The sequence below is a fragment of the Rattus norvegicus genome, chromosome 14, assembly GCF_036323735.1.
Source record: "Rattus norvegicus strain BN/NHsdMcwi chromosome 14, GRCr8, whole genome shotgun sequence".
Classification (NCBI taxonomy): domain Eukaryota; kingdom Metazoa; phylum Chordata; class Mammalia; order Rodentia; family Muridae; genus Rattus; species Rattus norvegicus.
This window is the reverse complement of record NC_086032.1, coordinates 63,608,782-63,633,464: the sequence shown is the minus strand read 5'-3', so window position 1 is coordinate 63,633,464 and position 24,683 is coordinate 63,608,782. Positions and strand designations below refer to the sequence as shown.

Here is a 24,683-nt window from a genome sequence, read left to right as displayed (position 1 = left end):
CCCCTCATGAATCTTTCCATGGCTCTCATAGGCTCCCAGAAAACAAATGTTAGTAAATACAATTGTCGCTGCTGCCAGCCCTGAAACAGATTAGCTACTCAACTGCACCCCCCCCCTTTCTTTTCTTATATGTAGCATTTTCTTCCTCCTGGCCTCAGGGTGCCTTTTAGAATAAACATTGGATTCCAACCCTATGCCCTGGGTTGTACAGTTTGTTTTTGAAATTAAGAATGTCCAGGGGATGAAGGGAAAACATGAAAATGGCATCAGCAGAGATACTCATTTCTTGGACCTCGGTTACTAATTTTTTTTGTCGTACCTGAGTCAATGGGGAGTAATGCAGGTGCAGCTGTTTTTACTGTGGCATTACATACCAAATGCAAAACCAACTCTCAGCACTTTCCATAACACTTGGGTGCTCAGACGACATAATCCTTCCAAACACAGTGAGACATACACAGGGGATCTTTGAAAACATATTTCCATAACATCTCAAACCCCACAGACTCAAAAACCAGCTCATTTCCTTTACTTGACAGTAATTTAGAAGAAGAAAAAACAGTCCCTATGCATCTAAATATAATTTATAAAGCACCATTCATTTAAACTCCTATTCCACTGAGGTTAATTTAATGTGTTCTTTATTGTCTGTCCCCTTAGAAGGAAAACATTAGTTTTCTCTCAGTTACTCAAACAGTAAAGTGAAAAAAAAAAGATATAACACAAAGAAAAGTCCACCATCTTGCTCTTTACTTCAGACCCTGAAAAAGGGGTCTGTTTGCTATGATGTCCAAACTAGTAGCCAGAAAAGAAGGTAATGAAATCGACAGTTTGTCAATCAGTGAACAGAATGAGATGACCAACAGCTTTAACATTCTAAATTAGGTGAATATACTTCACTGCTACAACTGGTCTTCAAGACAGCAGAATGGTCTTATGCATTTAATTTTCTAATTCAAAGGAAGGAGGAGGAGGAGGAGGAGGAGGAGGAGGAGGAGGAGGAGGAGGAGAAGAAGAAGAAGAAGAAGAAGAAGAAGAAGAAGAAGAAGAAGAAGAAGAAGAAGAAGAAGAAGAAGAAGAAGAAGAAGAAGAAGAAGGGCTAGAAAAGACAAGACAACCTGGGATCACTTTCTACACGCAATTAGTGTAGCCTTACTCTGTACTCCCACAAAGAAACACTAATTTTCTTCCCAATTAGATTTTTACTTAATGTAAAACTTAAGTAAACTATTAAAATTCAGGACAAAGGTCATTGGCTCTACCCTCCACACAGTCAACTGTGAAATAATGCTGGCCGCTTGGCTATTAATTATTATCAAGCCATAGCGGCATCCTGATGGTAACTGATACTTTGGTTTCTCTTTGTCATTGGCTAGGCATCCACCATACTTTTTTAAAAATCCCATGCACACCTCTTATAGATATAGATATTTCGATCACTCTGCGTTATTGTTCTGATGGTTTAACTTGTTCACACTGAGTTGTGGCAGTTTTTTTTTTTCTTTTCTTCTCTTCTTTTTTTTTCTTTCTGTTTTTGCCACCTAATTCTACTTTGAAAAAAATAACTAAACCAGCACACCCATGAATCTAACGATCTGCTTAAAACTGCTATTCTGCCCTGTACCTTCATAACCGGCTGTGTGAGGATAGAGAAAGCACATGGCTGGTAATCACAGACACACTGCCCTCTTCCCTTGCATTTCTGCTGCTGTAAGAGTCCATTTTAAGTCGATTTGTAGAGCAAATCAGAATATCTTCTACTTGTTTCTCAGGCCTCAAAATTACAACTCTAACGAGAAGGATATTTTAGAAGTCTTATCATTTGGTTAATTAACTCTTCAAATTAAAAGTCCTCTTCTGTCCAGCTTTCCTCTGTCCTCAAGAGAATTTAAATTGTTAGTTCCTCACCAACCTTGGGTTTTTCTGGCTCCCCAGGCAGTTTCTATATTTAATTCTCTCTGTGTCTTAACTACTGTTTCTCTCTCTCTCTCTCTCTCTCTCTCTCTCTCTCTCTCTCTCTCTCTCTCTCTCTCTCTCTTTTCTTCCACAACTTTGCATCAAAGATTCCCAAATGTTTGCTTTCAATAAACTAATGTCTGTGGAAGCTATACAGTGTGATCAGCTGCATATTCCAAGGGCTGACAGAAAGGGTGTACAGCATGAACACAAGGGAGTTCATGTTCAATTTAGGGAGGGAGGAGACCAAATCTTAATGAAGGAGAATCGTTTTTTATAAAAAAACAGTCTCACCTTGTTCAAAAAGCCTTTTTATTCTGTAAAACAGGCCATGTTCAGAGACAAGGTCCTTATGCTGATAATCCCAAGTCAAATCCAAATCAACCCATGTTTTCTCCAAACAATGGGTAAAGGTATTTATTAACACTTGATGGCTGCTTGTGGTGATATGTATCTACACAGTAAATTCCAGGCCATAGAATCCCTCTGCTCAGTAGTTCTGTTCACATTTGTTTTCCAAGATCCCATCATTGCTGGAGGCAGGAAAGCGTTCTCTTTAAGTTGATAATGTGAAGGGGTAGAGCGGGTGGAGATAGGGATCCAGGGAGATGAAGGAGGAGATTTCAATGTTGTATTAAATATATTGGATGACCTGTGTGTGCTTCCTTCCCCACTCTTGTTCCAATGTATAGACTTTTGTGTGTGTTCTTCATGCTCTATTTTATTTAATAGCCTATTTCTAAAAAGTGAAAACAATCACACAAACCAAAATATCCAAAGCCAAACACCTCAGACAATAGCAAGAGCGTGGATTTCAGTGTTAATGTTGTCCTGTGATCAAAGAAGGAATCTCGGAAGTAAAGAATCACAGCATGAATTTCTTTGCCCTTATAAGCCTGAAATAATGTATACAAGAGAGGAATGGAGGCCAAATCTTTAAAGAAAGTAGAGAGGGGAAACTGTGGGCAGCCAGAGGCAAGAAGATCAGGACACTAATCAATGAGCAGTACTCAAAATGCTCGCTCAAAAAGAAGTTAGGTGCCCACTTTATATCTGAGAAAAATACAGCAGCCGGAATGGGCAGACAGATCACGAAAAGACCTTAAAAGAATTATAGTATTTACCTTCCAAATCAAAACCTATGAGGCAACCCCTAGAAAGACATATGTACAAAGGGAAACCAACATTCCCAGGACTTCAACCTGCCTAGAGCATTCTAACAGAATGAACAAGGGCCTGTCCGGAATCACTAACATTTGTAGAGTTAATCATTGCTAAAAGGCATAAACTGTTTGCTTTTAATTCCTAAAGGGCCCTTGATCCTGACACCCCCACACCACTTTCTGAACACATACTTTAGGACTCTAGTTTGAAGCTTAGACTGTACAAGGCTCCAGGATTGAAAGCAAGCTCAAATTAACAGAGATCTTTACTCTGTAAATGTTCCCAAACTCAGTTTGATTTTACAGCTAAGGTGACGGTGCTGTCTAAGAGAACAGAAGGTTTTTCAGTGAAATAAGTGGAGGAAAGTGGGTAGACAACTTTAAATGCCTGTTAGCATTTGTGCATTTTTTCCCTTTCTTTTCTTATAAGCAAGATTTGATCAGCATATTGAGCAACACAGCTCTCATCCCCAATAATACCTTCCATGAAGCCCCATAGAGCCAGTCTCAATTAGACCTCAAAATGTGCTTTTCACTTCTTTTTAATATAGCCAAAAATATCGTGAAAATTAATCTGAGCAGTAGTTTAGAATTGGCCTAATCTAAGAATAATGCAAGAATTGTGCTTACTAGGAACACAAATAAGAGATAATAAGGTGTTGATTAAAATCTGATATTGTCTGATGTTTAAATTGGACAGATTTGCGAAGCTACAGATATTTTCATTTATCTTAATTATTTCAGGTTAGCATTCAGAGTGATTACCTAGATAACAGCATTATTTACCAGTATTATTTTCTTAGATAAATAATAAGGCTTATTGCATATTTTTTAAAATGTGGAATGTATTAAAAGTTAAAGTGTTACTATGCCCCAAAGTATGATATTTAATTTAGTAAGAACAATGTTTTTATCTTATTCCCTGTGTTTGGTGAGGACTGGGGGAAAATAGGTATATGGATTGTTTAAATGGAAAAAGAAAAAGAAATCAAACTGTGATCCTATTTGTTAGTTCTGTAGTTGAGTCTTATACTTATCAGCTTAACTACTTGTTTTATGGGAGAAAATTGTACTTTAAAAACAGCCTCAAAAAAAAAGGTGGAGGAAAAGAAGGAAAGAAAAGAGCATTATTTTTCTTTTCTGGATCACATCAGAAAGCCTGGAAGATTTGGGAGTATTTCTTTTTGTCCATATTTTTTTTCAGTACCTTGACATTTGCATTTCACTTTAGCAAGCTAAAATGTGTCTCCAAAGGGTGGAGGCAAATACATGAATTATCTTCCTAAGTAACAATTAGCTTGAAGGTAGGTGGACACCAGACAAATTTTGTACAATATGTGAAATCTTACTTGATATCAGCAAGTCAGACATGGGAATTTTAAAGAAATTTCCTTAGTAAAGAATGACAGATCTAAAATAGACCTTCACTTTTTATAACTACATCTAAAAATATAGGTATTACGCACAACTGATAGGGTTACAAATAGATACATTTTTCCCTAGAAGTCAAATATATAATATGTCTCAAAAATATTCTAAGTGGCTAGCCCCATAGTTCCAGAAAATTAAGCTCTTCAGTTAAACAAAGAAATAATACAGGAATGCCTAAAAGATTATCAGTGCAAAAGTAAATGATGCTATACCATTGGCATTGTTGAAAATTTGAATGGGATGTAAAAGCCTTGGGTGGTCTACTTAACAAATTATAAAGTGGTATTTATACACATGGTATCAATACTAGTGTGAAAAATCTTATAAAATACATTTAGTAGCATAAAGGGAAATTGTTTTAAATATATTGAGGTTTCTGATTAGATTTGAAGTGATAATAACTATAAAAATTCTACCTAAAAATTTATACACAAATATGTGATGGCAGAAAGAGGGGTGGTAGAGAATAGATATGATGTTCACAGTACTGAGGACACTGTACGCATGTGTTAATTTTTTCTGGTGTCTATAATTTCCAAGTTTTCTTAGATATGCAAATGTCACACACATTCAGAAAAGGACTAGCTATTCTTTTGTTGTTGTTGTTGTTGTTGTTGTTGTCGTCGTCATTGTTGTTGTTTTAAGAAACAGATACAACTTAGGTCATGGCTTCTTAACATACATGAGATAGAACAATCAAAAACAGCCCCTGAAATCCAATGCCTTCCTCAAATATTATTTAAGAGGAAGCCACAGCTGGAAAGTCTAGCATCCTTTCTCCCAAGGCTGTGAAGTCTGGTCCATGTGAGAGGGTCACTGCTTGGTCTCTTAGAAATCTTCCTAAGCCTGAGTTTCAGAGGACAGGGTGGATTAAGTTTATCTGAGGCATCACTACCATTTTTACTTTGTTTTCTTACTGAAAATGTTATCGAATTAGGCAAACACTATTTTAAAACTATAATTTTCCTTGGGAGGGCTAAATTTTCAGCCTGTTACATAAGATATCTGTTTGTTATTCCTGATTTTCCTTCTCTCTTGGCATACAGGTCAGGAGCATAAATCAAAAAAGGAAAAAGAGAGAATAGTGTCTCAAGCATTATCTGACTTAGAAAGTAAGAGAATTTCTCAGGAAGAGCATATGGATTAGGGAGAGGGAGTAGGGTACAGTTAGGGAAGAGCTGGCCAAATGCCTGCTCTAGAAGGGGCTTCTAATAAAGATACCTGGAGTTGCCTTACTAAGGAAAACACAGTTCCCATTTCGAAGCAGTGTCTTGCAAAGTGACCTTCTAAAACAACCAGTCTCCAATGTGGAGCTGCCGACATAAAAGATCACATGACATTGGCCTGTTTTGGAGACAGAACTTTCAAATAAATAGCAAATGGGACCAATTCATCTTCCGTGTCCTGGAGAACAGTCTACAGAAATGGAAGCTTGACTATGTACCAATTAAACCTATTATTCCTGTAGCTTCCCAGGTCTTTCCTTCCAATGTGTGGCTGCTGATTATTTTGACCATAAGGAATATAAGAGAAGGAATAGCAAAAGGAAAGCCAAGGCTGGAGGGTTCAGGTGATATCCTGGAAGCTCAAGTCTATCTGTTAATATTGTGGTCCTTAGCTCAGCTCAAAGTAGAATAAAGCACAAATGGACAGGGCCTCAGTTCTCCCGTGGCAGAGTCACTAGCCAGCCATATGACTTTGGGTAGTTCATTCACTGATGTTGGGCCTCAGTCACTTTATCTTTCAACAAAGATAGGTTCAGTTATATCTAAAATGACTCCCTGCCAGGTCTAAAATACCATGAGGTGACCACCTTGACAGAAGTAAACAAATCAGGAAGACTTTTGCACAAGGTGAACACAAACGTCTGAAGTCCTAGGTTCTGGGGTCAGTGATAATAGGTAAGTTCTGTGCCAGTTTGCAGTAGAGAGAACAGCTTCCTTTCTTTCCTTCTTATGGGGATTTAATTACTGACTGTTCTAGAAAAAGAACTCAAAAGAACTGATGCTTCTCACGTTGTAAATCACATGGCTTATGTCACATGAAAAAACACAGCCACTGTTTGCACAGTAAGTCTAAAAACCACACAATGGGTATGGTACTGGCTGTTTACTTACATCTGCATAGAGACAGAATATAATGTACCAACGTGTGATTTGGTTTTTAAAAGATAAGAAAGCAGTGTTACAGAAAGAAGGTTGAAGAAAGAAACTGAATCCTAAGGTTAAGATTTTGTAAAAATATAAATAAATGAGTTTTGTAGCATTTAATCAGAATTTGAAGCAACCCTCTTGTTTGTTAATATCAAAGTCATGCTTCTTAAATAAAAATCTTGTTGTATTGAATAAAAGAATCCCATGTGAATTTGTGGGGAGAGGATCAGGTAAGACTGTTGTAGAGTGCAATGGAAGAAAAGTCATATACCTGAATATTAGCACAAAACTATTAGAACATGTGTTAATGTCTAATGGGGGACATAGTGAAGGATAGATGGTTGATGGGTCCTAGGAATTATGGCTTTCTTCTTCAAGTACTTTCTCTGTGCATTCAATTCATTTTAGCAAGTGGTATACTTCAACATCCTCTATTGTTACCCGCTGAAATGCTATCTTCAAGGAATAGCCAATTAGCACTTTAACTTCTCTACCAAAGATTTGGAGAGGAGGTAATGGTGACAGGAGACTAGGAAGGGAACTGGTTAAGTCATAAACCTCGGTTGGGACAATGCCTTGCTGCAGCACCAGCTAGCTCTAAGCCAACACTATGTCCTAGCATAACTTCATAATTTGCTGCAACCAAAGAAAAGGAGCAGTGAAACAACGAGCTTACGGGTGTTTAAGTCCGGTGTCTGCTAATCAGCCTGTGAAAGGGTCTGATGAGATTTTCCATGTTGAACAACCTGTATTTTCTGCCTTTCTGTAAAGGCTCCAGGTCATGCTTTGTGCAAGCTGTTAAACAGGTTGGTTGTTCCTTCACCACCTTTCACAAGGAAAGTCTCTACTCTCAACATAGAACTTCTTATATCTTCCGTACTCTTAGATTTGTTTCCATAAAGAGCACCTAAAAATAGGCCACACCTAACCTTTCCCACAGCTTCACTAAGCACCAGGTAGACAGTCCAACCTGGAGCTCTGCTGTGGGTATTTTCAGCCTGTGTGCTCTTTGTCTCCTTTAAAGCATCACCTAGGGCCCTGTCATATATAAGAACCTTGAGCTTTTCCCAGTGGTTTGCTGGAATGTGTCATGGGCTGACACCTTCTGAGAACTATTTCTCAGCTGTGTTATGTTACTTTTAAGACTATCAAATCCCCTAAACTTTTAAAATAATAACCAATGGTAAATAAACCTACTCCTCCTATTTTCTTCTATTTTGAATATTATGATTTGATTATTAAGACTCAAACACTTGAAAAGTTGAAAATAAATTTCACATACCCCAAAGTACACATTTGCCATGAATATAATGCACAGTAAAGGCAGACACACACACACACACACACACACACACACACACACACACACACACTCACAAAACTACAATCCCCATGATTCCATTTCAATAAGACATCAAAATGGATGACTAACCCATGCAGCTGAAGGGCAGAATTGGCTCCACTTGGTGGCAGCTGGAGGAGGTGGCCCAACAGCAAGAATGCACAGGGGAAACTCTACATGGTCTCCTTTTGCTGACCAGTCTGGTTACTTGGGTGTCATTAATTAGGAGAAATGAATGGACCTCAACCCTTTTGATGAGGGTTGACTTCGTAGTCCAGCAGCATAGAATTAAATACATTGAGAAGGAAAGGACAGTAATATTTCTATGCCACCATGCTTAAAATTTGGTTTGCTTTCTGTTAGTAAAAAATTCAAATTTGAACTTGCCTTCTTAGGTCATTAAACCACTCAGAAAACTAGGAGTAAGATAGAGACTCAAGAAACAGAAAAAGCCTTATGTCTGGGGTTGGTTTGTTCGACCTTGGACAAACCACTTAACTTCCTAAATCTTCGTTTGTTTTATGTTGCTGTTGTCTGTTTACAAATGTGACAAAGTGTTATACGTAGGTATTTCTTCAGTAACAAAAAGAAGAATTTTTTCAAATCAAACATTTTAGTTCAATCAAACTTTGGCTCAAAATTCATTGTTAAAGGGTGACATTTGACATAGTTTGAATATGTGTTCTCCTCCCTAGAAATAGCCCAGGGAATAATACTTCATAGATCTGTGAGCTCTCAAATAAGTGCCAGCATCATCCATGCACATCCCAATGTAGATATCTACTTGACATGGTTGGCACTAGGGTTAAATAAGGTATGTATTGGTCCTGTGACTAACACACACATGTAATCAATAATAATACCTATTATTCACATACAAATATCTGAAAAATCAGTTTAATATCAAGCAAAAGTAGAGTTTGACTTTTGTTTTGTTTCCTTATCTAAATGAAAAAGAGGAAAGAAAGCAAGAAGGGATGCATGAAGCTGCAGAAGAGAGCCCCAGCCAAACTGGTGTTTACATCCTGTCTTAAACTGACTTTCTCTGAACGCCTCAGGAACACGGTTGATAAGCATGCCCAATGCCTGCTGAAAGAAAGGGAAAACAAAACAAAGCAAAAACAAAACAAACAAACAAACATAAAAAAATAGCCCTTGTATTTTCCTTAAAGATATAAGTGCTAAAATATTTGATTGGGAAACCTGACCTGGCTCTTCCTCTGAAAAGACCATTTGTTTCCAACTATCAAGCAGGTCACAAAAATATTTGCATCCAAAGACTTTCAAGAACTTTAACAGTATGAAGCAACCGTAGGAAGCATAAAAACTGACAACAGCTTATGCATTTGCCAATGTGGGAGCCTCAAGAACATCATGGCACGTGAATCACACACAGAAAGCAGGTAGGGAAGCAAAGCCAGGGTATCAGAACAATGCAGTGCCAAGTCAGTTTTGCCCCCAGGAGACTATCACCTAGGCTGTCTCCACATTCACGCTGGTGGGGAACCTCTTATCAATCACACAGTTACTTTTGCAATTGATAAAGTGACACAAGCAGGGTCTTATTATATTTTCTTTTCCATGTTGTGAGCTTTAACTTTTCAAGATTGAAATATTCCATAAAATGTGCCTATGATTTCCATCTCAGTATAAGGAACGGAATGTGAATTATCTTATTAATAATTTATAGATTACATGTTGATAAAATATTTTGGATGTACCCTGTTAAATAAAAGATCTTATTAAAATTAAATTTATCTCTTTGAAAGGCAGTTACCACAAATTTTTAAATTACATGTGTGATGTGTATATTCCTCTTCAAAAGTGCAAGCCCTTTATTTAGTCTTCAGCTTATAACAGAGATGAAAAATCAAATCAGTGAATTATGGGAATAGGGACTTGGGGGATGAAAAGGAACAGCTGAGCATGGCCACAGTATCATTGCACAACTCCAGGGCGCGCCACACCTATTAGCCTCAGAAGACTCATCCCCAACACTGCTCAGTGCTTGAATGAGCCTGTATTAAATGCTACATAATCTATCCTTTCTCAAAATCATTAGGAATCCCTTCAACAATATCCCTGGGGCAAGCCTATAAATCTTTTCGGCACCTTCCGCACCTTTTTCAAAATACATACATAATAATGAGATGCAAATGTGAAAGCTTTTACCCAGTATCCTGAAAGTTCCGTAGAAACCAGAACTGATCCTGTTATAAAACTGTTCAGTTGCAGAAGATGGTCAAAGCTCACGAAGTGCACACAGGGTGGGATATACACAGCTTTTGTGTTTTTCACAGGCTATCATTCTCTCTAATTATAAAACACACCGGCCTCTCTCTGCCAAGGTGGGGTGTGCCTGTGTGAAGACTGTTGCTACATCCATAATATAGCGTTAGTTTTTTATGCCAAAAATGATTCAGTAAACAGAGTTATGCTAGTCTACTATTTCATATTCGGTAGTCAAATTAATCTCTGAGCAGTACTGGCATTAATTCAACTTGATGTCTGTACTTAGGATTTCACATAGGTGCCTTCATCCAATTCTTCTCAACTAATAAAACCTTAATTCATGGTAATATATTTATTTCTAGTTGAGTTCATGTTGAAGAGTGTGGTACTTTACAGAAAACTAATTAATATCAATCATATATTATAACACTTGTAATGGTTCAGGGGGGGAAATTCTACACGAGAGGTGAGATTAGATGAACGGAGGGGTCTTAGTCCATCCTATTTACTCTATTTTTAGGACTTGAACATAAGACCCAAAGCATCATTTCAGACATAAATTTAATTGAAATTGTACATCATAGGAAAGCTGGGACTTTCATTAAGAACCCTGGGACTGGTCCCTAAGACATTGATCTGACAAGGCCCAAGAATGTAACTCATACCCTCAGACTATTTTTCCTACGTATTTTGTGTAATAGCTGTATAATTTGCAAGTTGGTAGAGATATTCAAATTCAGATTCATGGCACTATTAAAATAATAAACTACTCCACTAATGGCAAGCCTTTTGCAATTGTGGGCAACGATTCTATATTTATGCAGTGTTTGAGTAATGATGATGGTATCATATTTCCTGAGATTGGTCATACAGTCAGCAGGAGACCTTAAGTGTGAGACTCTGACTATGACATAAATGGTACCCCCTGGAGTCATGCAATATAGTGGCCCTCACATCTCTTTGAGGAGTTATATTTAAAAGATCTAATTCTTTCCATCCACAAAAAGCTGAAATGCTGAGTTATACACTTTAAACAAACAAACAAAAACCTAAGAACAAACTAAACCAAAATGCAATATATTGCCTCAAATGCACACTAATTTTCAGTCTTTCTAGCTTACAGAATTCATTTGCTCTGTAACAATTTCTTTATACTCATTAAAAAAATGCTGTACTGCAGTTCAATCTCTTTTTGTCTCTTCAGAAAAAAATAAATAAATAAAGGCTGGGGGTTGGGGGTGGAGTTATCCTGGTGGAGAATACTTGAGTACCATGCATGATGCTCTAGGATCATATCCTCCTACTGCAAAACAACAACAACAATAATAATAACATGCACCTAAAATATCCTGATCTTACGTCACCTTTTAAAAAGTGTCCTTGTCATTAGATATGAGACAAATCCCTGCCTCAGAGCAACATAGTTGGTCTGAGGTGTGGAGAGAATGCCTCCTGTTACTCACTTTCAAAGTTGAATCCATGGATGACAAACCCGACATCCATATCACTCGTTCTATTGTGGTGCAGATCCTTCTCTGACCAGTCCAGAGAGGACTCACAACAGGGTCCTGCAACCAGCTACGTTTTAATTCACTCGAGCTCAGTGACGTGGGAGGGCACCTGGGAGTCACTGCTCAATGAATTCCACAATAGGACACAAATGTGAAACCCGATCCCGGGCAGACATGGACGTAAGAGCAAATATGTACAGTATCATGTGCTTTCCAACAGCCCGAGTCTCGAGGGAGCTCTCTGACATCAGCAGCGGAGACAGGTGGTTCCCTTTCCAACTGTGGAAAATAAAACCCTCGTACAGAGGCGCTAGGTAAATATAGCAGTACTGTAATTTTTCCTTGGTACACTCTCCCTGTGATTTCTATCCTGTGGCGATACTTCATCCAGTTAAATCCCAGGACATCCTACCACACCGGCAAAAGGAGCGAACATTTGCAAAGAGGTTCATCTGGGCATTTAAAGAGGCTGCTGAGAGCTCTGTTTTTGATACTCTAGTTGTTAAAAGTAGAACTTTCCTCCCGTCTTTACTCAGAATACCTTGTCAAGAGCTGTCTGAGCCTCTGCTTGACAAGTCACCCTTTGTTCCCTGTTATTAATACAACCCAACAAAATAACAGACAAGAGTCGGGGCATCTTAAAATCACGTGCAAAGCTCAGGTCAGTACCGATCATAGCCAGTTTGAGTCTGCAAGCTTAGATCAGCTGAGATGTACTAAGCCCTTTGTGGTCACAACTATTTGCTTTTGAATTTAAGAATTACTAGCAGAATGGTGCCCTGTAATGTGTATATAAAATTACTTAATTCAGCTTCTATTTCCCTTTCTCAACGTAGATACTTTTACACAGTGACAGCCGCTGGCTCTTGAAGCATTCTACTTTTTGTTGTATCTCCTTAGAAACACAAGTCTTGTTCCCTGGCAGCAGCGGTGCTAAGTGCTATGCCACATGCCCAAACTAGTTCTCCCTGGCAGCTTTAATTCACAGTAAGTGGCATGAAAAGAGGTCAGCCCTCCTCAGAAAACACTCAGAGTTCTTTTCGGCTGCAGAATCTATTTCAGAAAGCCACGCTCCCTGGCATGTAAAGAGTGATTTCCCATTTGGAAATTCTGGCCATAACTATTGACAACTTTAAGGAATGGCCCAAAAAGGGGTAAACACAGAGAAACAATCCTTATTTCAACTTCTGGTCCGAAGTTTCCATGAATCCAGGAGACAAAAAAAAATCACAAGTTATGCTTCACTCTTCTCCCCTCAAATAACACCTCCATCTACAAACTACTTATGGAACGTATTCCTGATTTGGTTTGCTTTGCAGAGGTGCTCATTCAGTGCTCTACGCAATAATGCCACCTTAATCCTAGACCTTTCCATGGTAGCCTACAGCTATCATAAGTCTAAAGTAGGGAAAATGACTTCCAGAATGGTTGTACCAGTTTGCTATCCCACCAACAATGGAGGAGTGCTCCTCTTTCTCCACATCCTCACCTGAGTTTTTGATCTTAGCCATTCTGTCTGGTGTGAGGTGAAATCTCAGGGTTGTTTTGATTTGCATTCCCTGATGACTAAGGATGTTGAACATTTCTTTAGGTGCTTCTCAGCCATTCGGTATTCCTCTAAGAAAATATTCATTATTCTGATTTTGTAAAGAATTTTTCTATGCTTTATGAACTAGGCAGCAAACAGTACAAACAAAAAAAGAATGGGAAATGAGGCAAGGTTCCCTTCTGTGAACTCACCCTACAGTGTTCCAACAACCAAGTCTTCCTTATTTTGTTTTGGGTTTTGTTGTTGGTGGTGGTGTTGGTGGTGTTGGTGGTGTTGGTGGTGCTGGTGGTGGTGGTGGTGGGGGTGGTGGTGGTGGTGGTGGTGGTGGTGTGTGTGTGTGTGTATGTGCACGCGCTCATAGTTCCCGGTCTTTTTGGCTGTACAGTAAATTTAATAGTAAGAAAGAAACAATGCTTGGTGGTTTGGGGAATATGTACCAAACACTATGCTGAGTAGTTATACAGATTTTCCCATTCAATCCTTACGCTGACAATAGATAGGACACTCTTGTTCTTCTGACTCTAAGGATAAGCTTGCCGAAGTTTACTAAATGTAAGAAACTTTCATGAGAATGGACAAATGGATCGTGGAAGAAATGATGCTCTCCGTAAGTTCTGTCTCATTCTGTCTTGCTCTTATAACCAGGCTATGCAGAAAAAGAACCTTTCTTTCTGGCCAACAGTCATATAAGTTAGGCACCTAAAAATGCCTCATAAATCAGGAAGAATCCACAGCTTTGGGTTGAGGAAGAAAATAAATTCACCACACATATGAACAGAAAATGCCAGGAATATTGAGAATATGCAGAATTCCAAGAACGCCACCTGGACATGGCACCTCGTTTTGATTAAAGGAAGTCTTACTGCAAGTGTCTACAAGTTTGATCTCGAATAGCATTTAAAGGGATGCACCTTTCTTTGCAGATCAACCTCTACTGTGAACCTGGAGTGTTTGATCCAGACCATTGAAGTATACTCCCAAAGGAAACAAAGGAGGAATAATGTCTCATTTCAAGTGTGGTGACTCTAAATAATGGGCAAAGTAAAATACATATATCTACACTTTATGGCAAACCATCTTGAAGATGTTTTCCATGCTACAAATACAGTCTTCTACAAGCCTACTCAGCAAAGTGCCTCCAATGTATCATCTAGTCTTAAGTAGATCTCAATAAATAGATCCCTGCTGCCTTTCACCATCAATGGCAGAATCATTTTCCAATAGCTAGTTCATCTCTGTTTGGAAATGCAGTCAGATATGGAAATTTCAAAAAATTGGGGGCTACTCAAAATCCTTTGTAGTGGTCTTTCAAAGACAGGGAGCTAAGATGTATGGCTTCTAATCTCCCCTGACTTAGAAAATATTTGATTTAAAAGAAAAAGAAATGGGGAGGGGGAAAAAGACTGAATATAGGCTGTTGTGAATACTTTTAATCCCGGCACTCAAGGAGTCTCTCTGTGAATTCCAAGCCAAGCAAGGCTAAATATAGTGAGAGCCTCACACACACACACACACACACACACACACACATTAAACACACTTGCCCCCAGTAAACCAGGTTTGTGGGACTATGGCTTAAGTTTTACAGCTATTACAGCTAAGAGCCAAAGCATCTGGTAGACATCATCCAGTGAGTCCAAAGCAAATGTCCCAGAAAACAAAACTGTCAGATATCCTCACTCCTTCTCTGCCTACAGTAGCAAAGGCAATGTGAGATAGTCTGTGGCAATATGTATGTGTCAATTAGACCTGAAAACCCACAGTCACTATCACTACCACACCTAACAACCCTAACTGAATAAATTATGGTGTAACTCAGTGAGAAAGGAAGCAGAATGTTTTCAATTGTAATATCTGAGATCGAATGTGAACAATATGACTTTTCAAAGAAGAAACTCGGTCACTTCGGGTCCAGTAAGCTGACCACACATCCATATATACTAATTACACCACTAAGGAGAAGCTCTTCAAAGTGGTTTCAAAACCAGATGGATTCAAAGTGTGATCTTGACCACACGCCTAGCCAGAGCACCGGAGACACAATAGAAACATGGATTCTCTTTGCCCATACTACCTCAATGAAGCCCTTGAACTAATCTCTGAGCCTCAGCTTTCTTATAAGTAAGAGTTAATATCTACTGAGTCATAGAAACCATTCTCAGAGCTCCTGGCATGCAGCAGGCCCTTCTCCACTCCCATTTTTTTTATCCCTGGTTCAAGGTGCTTAGCTCCAACAAGGTCTGTGTCACCTTTTACTCAGGGAACTTTATAATAAAATAAATGTCTGTACTTCCAATTCCATATGTGATTGGTACTGACAAAAATAACATGAGCTGCAAACTGTGACCCATAGTCTCTTCTGGCTACCTTACACAGAGAAGGCAGAGAAGTTCAAACAGTGGTTGGAGCACTCCAATGTATCATCTAGTCTTAAGTAGATCTCAATGAATAGATGTTCCTGTCATCAACAGGTGTATAAGAGATAGGCAAAAGATATGCATTGAAAACAATGCTGACAACCTTACAAAGAAAATGAAATACAGTATTTGAACCACAACTGCTTTGTTGTGGAAGTTTATAAAAGCCCATACGCAAAGAGACAGTGCAAAATGCTGCTAAGTAGAACTCTGAAAGAACTCAGGGCGATGTCACATGTTTTGGTGTTGCATGTCCTTTTGGGCATTCACAGGAACAGCCATCAAAGATGAGATATTTTAAAAATGAAAAAACAAAACTCCCCAAGCAGGTGAATTTCTTGCTCCAAGAGAAAACATAATAGTTAGGCAGCTCAGAGGCACTGAAGTTTTCTTAGAATGGCTACATCACAAAGCTACTCTGTAAGTAGCCAGAACAGGAAATAGTAAAATAAAAAAGACATGTATGCGAATGGTTTATCGTTTCAAAGCACTATCAGTGCCAGGCACCTTTAGTAAGGCGGTGGGGAACAGAAAGGTAAACACCATCCCGCTTGGAAAACTAACCACAAGGAATCTGTCTCTTTAACCCATGTCTGCAGCCGTTATTTATAGCCCCAGACTGTAACTTTAGATGTGTCAAAGGTGGCAGAATGAACTTCCTTCTCCCTCACATGAACTCTGCATGCTATAGGTTCAAAATTTCATATCTAGAGTGCCAGAGGCCAAGACATATTCTGGAGATCAGGATGTTTGTCTTTTCTTCATATTTCAGAGTATTTGCATCCATATAGTAAGATATATTGAGAATGAGACACATATCAAAACATCAAATTTATTTATGGTTCATTACAAAGCTTAGATGTAACTTCATAGAATAGTTTCACTGCATTTGAGTTTTGATAGCAAGAGGTTGGGAGTAAAGGGTATTTTTTTAATTTATGGTTTTCATGTGACACTTAAAAGCTGTGTTTTGGAGTTGGCAGAATGGGAATGCTTAACCTGTGAATATGAACTGTTTGGGCTTCTTTCCCTGCAAAGACAGAGGAAATTGGTCCAAAAATTTCAATTAAGCTCAACATTTTTGATAAAAAGACTTCATTGCAAAGCAAACATAAACAAACACATACACACACACACACACACACACACACACACACATACATGTACACAGACATGCAAACACACACCAAAAAAATTCTCCCCTATGTAGTCCACATATGTAGGACTATATCTACTGCAAATACTTAGGTCACAATTCTATAAGAATGTGGTGATACACTTCAAAAGTTAGCCTAGCATCATACCAGGTGCCTAGCTTGTGTAAGATTTTATGAGTATCTTAATGAAAGCTCTTATAGTCTTAGAGTTGGACACCAAATCAATCAAATTACCCACAGGTGACTACAACAATAGTGAGTGTGTTGTGGGAGCAAGGGTGGGGAATCAGTTAAAAGCTTGAAAATAGATTTAATTAATCTCATAAATATATCCAAGCCCACAAAGATATTTATAGATACCTGCCTCATGTGTAATTCAAAATATAAAGTAGACTCATTCCTAAATTATGCATATGTACAGACACTCAGTGACGTAATCTCCATCATATTAGTTGTATGAGTGGTTGCTTTAAAAGATCTAATAGAATGAATAGTCTTTCAAAGCAAAAATGTTGGTCCCCTACTTTGCAGGGTGCCCAATCACTTGATTAGTGTGGTATTGAGTAATCCCTGTGTGGATGCCAACAAGCAAGTAAAGAAAAACAGCAGTGGCTTGCCAGAGCCTTAGCCGTCCATTCATGGGTCCTCTGCTCCAAGGTCTAGGATCCAAAAAAAAAAAAAAGGTTGTAAGAGGCATGCTTGGCTGGACAAATGACATGAAGATATTCCTGGTTATTGGCGAGCTAATGGAGACAGAGCGTACTGAGACCCTGAGAAAGATGCCAGACAGAAGAAGGACAGATAATAAGGTAGCAGAGCAGACAGTTTCTTTGATGTGAGGGGAAACTAGGTTGCGATGCTGCTTCCTAGCTCTGGATGATTCAAGGAACTTAAAGACTTTGAGATGATGCCACCGTCCACATGAGTATTCAAGTATCAGACACTGGTTGGCCCCACACAGACATTTGGTAAATATTTCTTCTCCTCATACTAAGGGAGCTAAAAAAGCAAGTGTTCGGATCACAGCTGATGAATTGTACAAGGTCAGGGGTTGCTGGTAATACAAATACAAAGAAAATAGGAGAGGGAGCAGGGAAGGAGGAGAGAGAGGAAGGTAAGAGGGGAGGGGTGTTGATTTTTAACAAGAAGGTGGTTATAGCCACAAACATGATTTCACTGTGGAAATCAGTGTTTAGCCAGAAAATGTAAGGAAATCATTAGACAACCAGATATATAAAGCAGAGAGCTACTTAAAAGAGAAACGCATAGCTGTGTCTAATCTAACTTAGAATGTCCACCATGAATCTGCTACTGTTCTAAAGGCTTTATAGATGCAGGACCTATAAGGACACCTATTGTTATCCCTCCTTTATCAAGTGGAGACAGATACTGAGAGTTCACGTCATTTACATAAAGGCTCAAAGGACTTAAGCAAGAAGGTTGAGCTTGGTCCTGGGTGGCCTGATTACAGAGTGTATGTCTCTGAGAGGGCACTCATTTTCCAACTACCTGCCTCCCTTCTACCACCTGTTGATGGCTTAGATTTTTAACTGCTTAAACTTCTGGGAAATGCTCAAAGTAAACGTTGAGCAAGACCTAGCTCCTAGTCTCAGGGAATCCACAGTCTTAACAGAAACAATAGAATCTTTGATTCTGGAACCACAGAGGAATCCAAAAGACACTGTGAATGGAATGCAAACATTTGAGAGATCCCAGGCTGCCTAGAGGAGATGGGAGGGCGAGATGCTATTATCAGGAAAAAAATGATTTCTCCTTCTTCTTCTCCTACTTTGAAACCATTCTAAATATTAGCATATTAGGGGAAGCAACTGCCTTGCATTTTGAATCATCCAAACAATGGTATTATCTACTAATCTTATTTATAAGTCTAAACAAAATGCAGTCTAGCCCATGAGGCATTTAGAATCTTAAGTAGACCACATTCTAGACACAAATCATTCGAAAGTCCAGCCCCACATTTTGCAGCTTGACCCAAGATCCTAAAGAGACAGACATGATATACAAACACAGTCATGGTATTATTATATGATGCCACCTTCTCCCAGTTAGTTATCTGATGATCTTAATGAACCAGAAGTCTTAAGACTCTCTGCTGTTAATTATTGATGAATCAAAATAAACCATCACACATTAAAGCAATAAATGTATCAAGCTATAATCATAATATTTCACATACATGTATCAACTATATTAACTATATATGTATAAACTTGAGAACATATCACAGTCAAAGGAAAATTGCCTTGATTGAGAGCTATAGAATTTACAACAATGCACCTTAACTTCATCAAAAATACATATCAAAGAGTCCATTCCATTGTATGATGAATAAACCCAATATAATTATTGTGGTAATGATTTTAATATGATAGCTGCATTACTAAGTCTTCATCATACATGTAATACATAATTTTAACTGTGCACAGGAAGTTACACAACACATCTACAGAACATCTTCTCATGGCTAAAACTAAAAAATACCTATTCATATAATGTGGTGAGGAGGAGATAGGGTTTCACTTTGTAGCCCAGGCTATCTTTGCACTGATAGAATTCTTTCAGCCTTAGTCTTCCAAGTGCTGATATCACAGATATGGGCTACAATGAGCAGAAAAACCAATAGTCCTGTTTTTAAGAACTGTAATCTTGAGAGCGACTCCGGATTTGCCTGTCACCCAACATACCAGTTATGAACTGAGTAACCATAAAATAGGAAAGAGAAGTGCAATCTTAAAAAGGTCCCTAAAATTAATCTGGAAAAGTTTTAGAGAGATACTCAATATTAGAGATTTTAAAGAAAAAACAAACTCTACCTTTAAATTTACATGTATGAGTATTTTGCCTGCACCATTTGCACACAGAGCTAATGGAGGCCAGAAGAGAACCTCAGGAACCTGGAAGTAGGATTACACAGGGTTGAAAGTTGCTGTATGGGTGCTGGGAACTAAACCAGGTCCTCTGCAAAAACAGAAAGCTCTCTTAACTGCTAAGCCATGTCTCTAGCCCCAAGAAATCAATTTCTAAGCAATAAAGTTTATTAGAAAAGATCAAGAAAAAAAGAATTCTAGGTGGGAAAAACCAAATTTTCAAAAGAAGGTTCTCTATACTCAGAGTGCAGCCTGGCAGCACAGGGCCTTAGTCCTGATGTCTGATATTGACCTCAGCGACCTCCATGCAGCTTCAGACAGGTGACAGGCTCTCTCTGAGACACTTTCCTTACATCTAAAGTAAGAGTCACAAGCCCCATTATTTTTCTTCTAAAATAACAACAAAAGACTGCAGAAGAGGCATGTATCTGTCCATGTGTCCACTCTACTGACAGGCATCTCACACCCTCCCCACTCCACAGAGAGGACCACTCTCCTCATTGTAAGGATACAGAGGAAAGTCTCACCTTTGGGGCATGCACAGGTTAGTACAGGAGCAGGTGAATAAGGAAGTCAAGTCATATCAGTAGAATGTACTGGAGTAAAACCAGTCATGGAATTCTGGGAAGGGCCAGGGAATGAACGCCTCACCTCTTTTAGCAGTGAAAGCTGTCCTCCTGTACCATTTAGTTCTTATCTGATGCCATTACAAAGCTCAACTCTGGCTAAGCCCTATGCTCTGCCCTGAAAGTAATCAAAAGATTCACGGTAGAATACTAATTCTGGTTAGCTCTTTAGTAATAAGCATCTCCTTGATAGTATATCAGGTATTTTCTTAAGCTATGTATATTCATCTACTTTTTATATACTAAAGAATTGGGTCGTTATTTCCACACCTTTCCCTCTAAGACCATCGTACAGATATAAACTCATGTATTTGCTTTTCGGACACTCATTGAGCACCTACTGTCCACAAAAGGATCTCTGCTTGGCACCAAGTTAAGCAACAAATAATGCCTGTCCTTAAATATAGAGAGGAGACAAACAGATTCACAACCATCCATAATTTCAGAATGTCTGACACCACAAAGACCAAGTCCTGTATACAGAAAATCCACCTCCCAGACTTGCCAAAATCATGAGAATATAACTTTGAACATAACCATCTGGAATGAGTTTGGAGTGCCTCATCTGACCGTGATAAAAGGAAAGTAACCAGGGACTGGTGCTGTTAAAATATAAGATACTGTCAAAATCAGACTTATAATCCAGAATATGTCCTTTGTGAATACATGCTTGACCACATTAACTGTTCTTCAGAGTGGTTGATCCTTTTTTTTTTTTTTTTTTTTTTTTTTTAGCTTCCAGAATGTCAGTCAAAACCATCTTGATTTCTATTCAGGCCAGTGTCGTAGCATGAGACACTGTTTCTAGACTTCTCTTTGCAAAAGGAAAAAAAAATTGAGCCCTACAACAGGAGATGTGGGCATAAATATCTCGCATTATTGATAAATAGCATGTACTTGTCATCAATTAGCAGGAGTACATATTGCAGCAATTTCAAAATGAAGCCTTATAAATAACTGTAGTTTTAATTACTCTGGAAAACTACAACATCTATTAGGATTCATGACTCCTGCCAAGAGTCACGCAGGTCCTAGAAAGTTCCACAGTTCTTAAAAAAGGTCAAGGTAACTAAGGAACAAACATTTCACTATCGTTCAAAAAAAATACCTTTAAGTGCAGGTGTGTATAAATATGCCAGTATTTTCACATGTATGTGGGATCTGTGTGCATACTGTGGAAGACAAAGGTCAACCTTGGACATTATTGTTCAGGAGATTGTGCACTATAGCTTTTAAGAAAGGATGTCTACTGGAATCTGAGGGTTGTTGCAAGGCCAGTTGACCTGTAAGCTCCAGACATTTTCCTGTATCCCTCTCTCCATCACAAGCATTTCCAGCATTTTTACAAGGGTGCTGGAGATGTAATTTAAATATTCTTACTTGCATGGAAAGCACTTTTTATTGACTGAACAACCACACCCAAGCACAATATTTTAGTATCTTAAAGGGAAAATGACATTTCAGTTCTACAAAGTCAAGTTTAAGCCTTCCTGGAGGTGAGTTTTAAAAAGGGCTCTCGTGTGCTAACCTATGGATGTGGATCTACCATTCATGTGTGAAAGAGTCAGGAAAGGAGGGAAAAGACAGCATGGGTGAAAAAAAAAGGTCACTGGGGCTGAAGGAGAACAGGGTGTCTTGTTTCTTTCATACTTTACATAAATTCCATTTTTTAATAGAATGTTTAATAATTGTGTCTTATGCACTGTAGAAAGAGGTCAGTGATAGAACATTTGTACAGCAAAAATCCTGAGCACCATGGAAATAAACAGAATTACAGAACTGGGGATGTAGCTCTGTGGTAGAGCACTTGCCTAGTATGTATGAGCCCTTGAATTCCATGACCTCCCACACACAAAAGAAGAAAATAATGTATTGTAACAGCCAATCAGAGTGGAAGTTGGAGTTTCATACAAAGTTAAATATGGGAAACAAGAAAATAAGTATACATACCCAACATACCAAAACAACAGCAACAACAAACAGATCAATCTGCTTAAAAGGAGGAGGCATTCATGTTGCATATGGGTATACATTGGTGTATACCCAGAATGCACTGCAACTTTATAACTAACTTCTGTGTACAGCTTTGAGTTCCCTGGAAATTTGAATGAAAACTAAAGTGTGTTGGTTTGAGTAAATATTTTATCCTAAAAAAAGGAAACAGGCCTTCCCTGTGCTCCTAAATTGATGTCATCCTTACTGAGTGCCTGGGCATTGGTATCTCTCTGTCCTCCTGTATTTTTCATGGCACCATGTATCAATATCTTAAATTGTGTATATTTCTGTTGTTTTTCTCTTGTTCTTCTGAAATACACAGTTAAAAAGGACACAGGTCTATACTTTTGTGTCTTACTTTATCACAAGCTCCTAGAATTGTTTCTTTAAAATGGTATGTGAGAGACAAGTAGGGAGAGAGCTAGAGAGCAAAAGCAAGGGAGTGGGGGAGGGTTGAATGAGAGAGAAGGAAAAAAGAAAAGGGGGAAGAGTTGAAAGGAGGAAAAGAGTGAAGGATGGAGAGGGGAAAAAGAAAGAGGGGAGAAAGATTTTACTCTCAGTTTGAATTCCAAGAGAAATATAGCCTGAAATCTTATTTTTTTAAAAAAAAAAGTTACATCAGGCTGTGAGGTTACACTAGAGTGGGGAGATTAAAGCCTGATAATCAATCTAGCCATCAAATAAAAAGTAAATGCAATGTAGAGTGTGTGAAGAATAGAAGTCACAAAAATCAAGAGCTACCACACTCTCCCTTCTATCAAGCAACATAATGGACACAAAGCTTCCAAATGCTGGAGTCGGTGCTGTGACCCACCTTTAAGTCCAGCCTCTGACACATAAACTCTGTGACCTCTGAAATTTTCTATAGCCTCTCTGTGCTTTGAAGTTCATCTGTAGAGTGTGGGATAAATGTTAGTACATCTACCAAAGGATGCTGTGAGAATTAAATGAACTTTATATGTCATTTATCTAAAACATTGCCAGGCTGTGAGGACAATTGTTACCAGTTAATCTGAACTCCTGATCCTCACTCTCCACAGGTTAGTTTTGAATATGAAGTGAAGTTAAATAAATAAAGAAGCTGAGTTTTTCAACTGTTGACTTTATCATTTCTGTTTGCTTTCTTTTTATGGAAATAGAATGTGCTCATCAAAAGAGTTTTAGAAAACTCAGAAATAGAGAAATAAGAAAATAAGATTCCTCTGTATTCCAAAGATGAGATGATATGAGCACTATTATTAATTTTTATAACTTACATATTTCTTTCTATGCCATAAACATATGCACGCATGCTTTTAAAAATATCATCTTCAAATAATCGGACACACATGATACACTACTGTTCCACCTGTTCTTTTATAAATTTACTGTGGGTAGCAAGCATTTGGCATTATGACTGCTAGTTCCCTGTTGTATGAGCCACCTTAATTTACTTAGCCAGCACTCCATTTATACACAGCTGGGTTGCCCCCAGTTTGTAAACTACAGAGTAATATGCAAATGTAACACGTCATCATCCACATTTCTAAGGTAAGCATCTAGATGTTATTATTAAATCCTTCACCTTCACCTTTCCAGACATGACCTCTTCTACTGTTTCATCGATGTCCCCAGAAGGGATGCTTTCATTTCATTATATTCGCACTATTTTAAAAACGCGACCTTTAGGAGTCCCTATTCGAGTGCATGAACTATGAACTTCTGAATGGGAATGAGAAGAAAGAACTGAGATCTATTTCCAGGAGCTGGTTCTCAAGGCAAAGATGGCCCTTTCCCTTTGCCCAGGCTACCTCACCCACCTTTGCTCACAGACTGTCATCATTCGACAATTGCTGCCCTTTCCCATTGAATCTGTGAATGGCCTTGGAGTTCATTTTTGACAATGAACTTCAAGTACCCATTTTGAAACTGGAATGGATGAAGCATAAAATGTTGGTTGGCTGACCCCAAATTGAAGTTATAAAGAAAATCAAAGATGATGCCTAGAAGTGCTCACTGAGTTAGGCCTAGGGAAGAGACACATGCTGTAAGTGGCAGGCTTGGGGGATATATTGATCAGCACCACAGTCCCTCTACAGATAGGGATCCTTGAGACTGAGAATAACACCTCATCTTTCTCTTCAGTACAATTCTACAGGAGCAGAGACACTTAAGAAACGATCTTTAGTGCTTGAGAAGGTGAAATATAAGACCAAAATACCAGATCACATCTATTTTACAATCTCATTGATTAATAGCTGAAATTAAAAGTGCCAATCTATTC

At 38.5% G+C, this 24,683-nt stretch overlaps 1 protein-coding gene across 4 annotated transcripts in view; it reads right to left on the bottom strand.

Annotated features, from left to right (window-relative positions):
• Ppargc1a (PPARG coactivator 1 alpha) overlaps positions 1–24,683 on the bottom strand; it is a 655,711-nt gene that overhangs the window by 95,751 nt on the left and 535,277 nt on the right. For 2 of the 4 annotated variants that reach the window (XM_039092490.2, XM_063273669.1), the window contains exon 1: positions 11,741–13,429. The exons of the other annotated variants lie outside the window; for them this stretch is intronic. In XM_039092490.2, coding sequence (XP_038948418.1) covers positions 11,741–11,776 — 36 coding nt within the window. In that variant the 5' untranslated portion in view covers positions 11,777–13,429. Of the gene's footprint in view, positions 1–11,740; positions 13,430–24,683 lie in introns of those variants that run through there. 4 annotated transcript variants of the gene reach the window in all.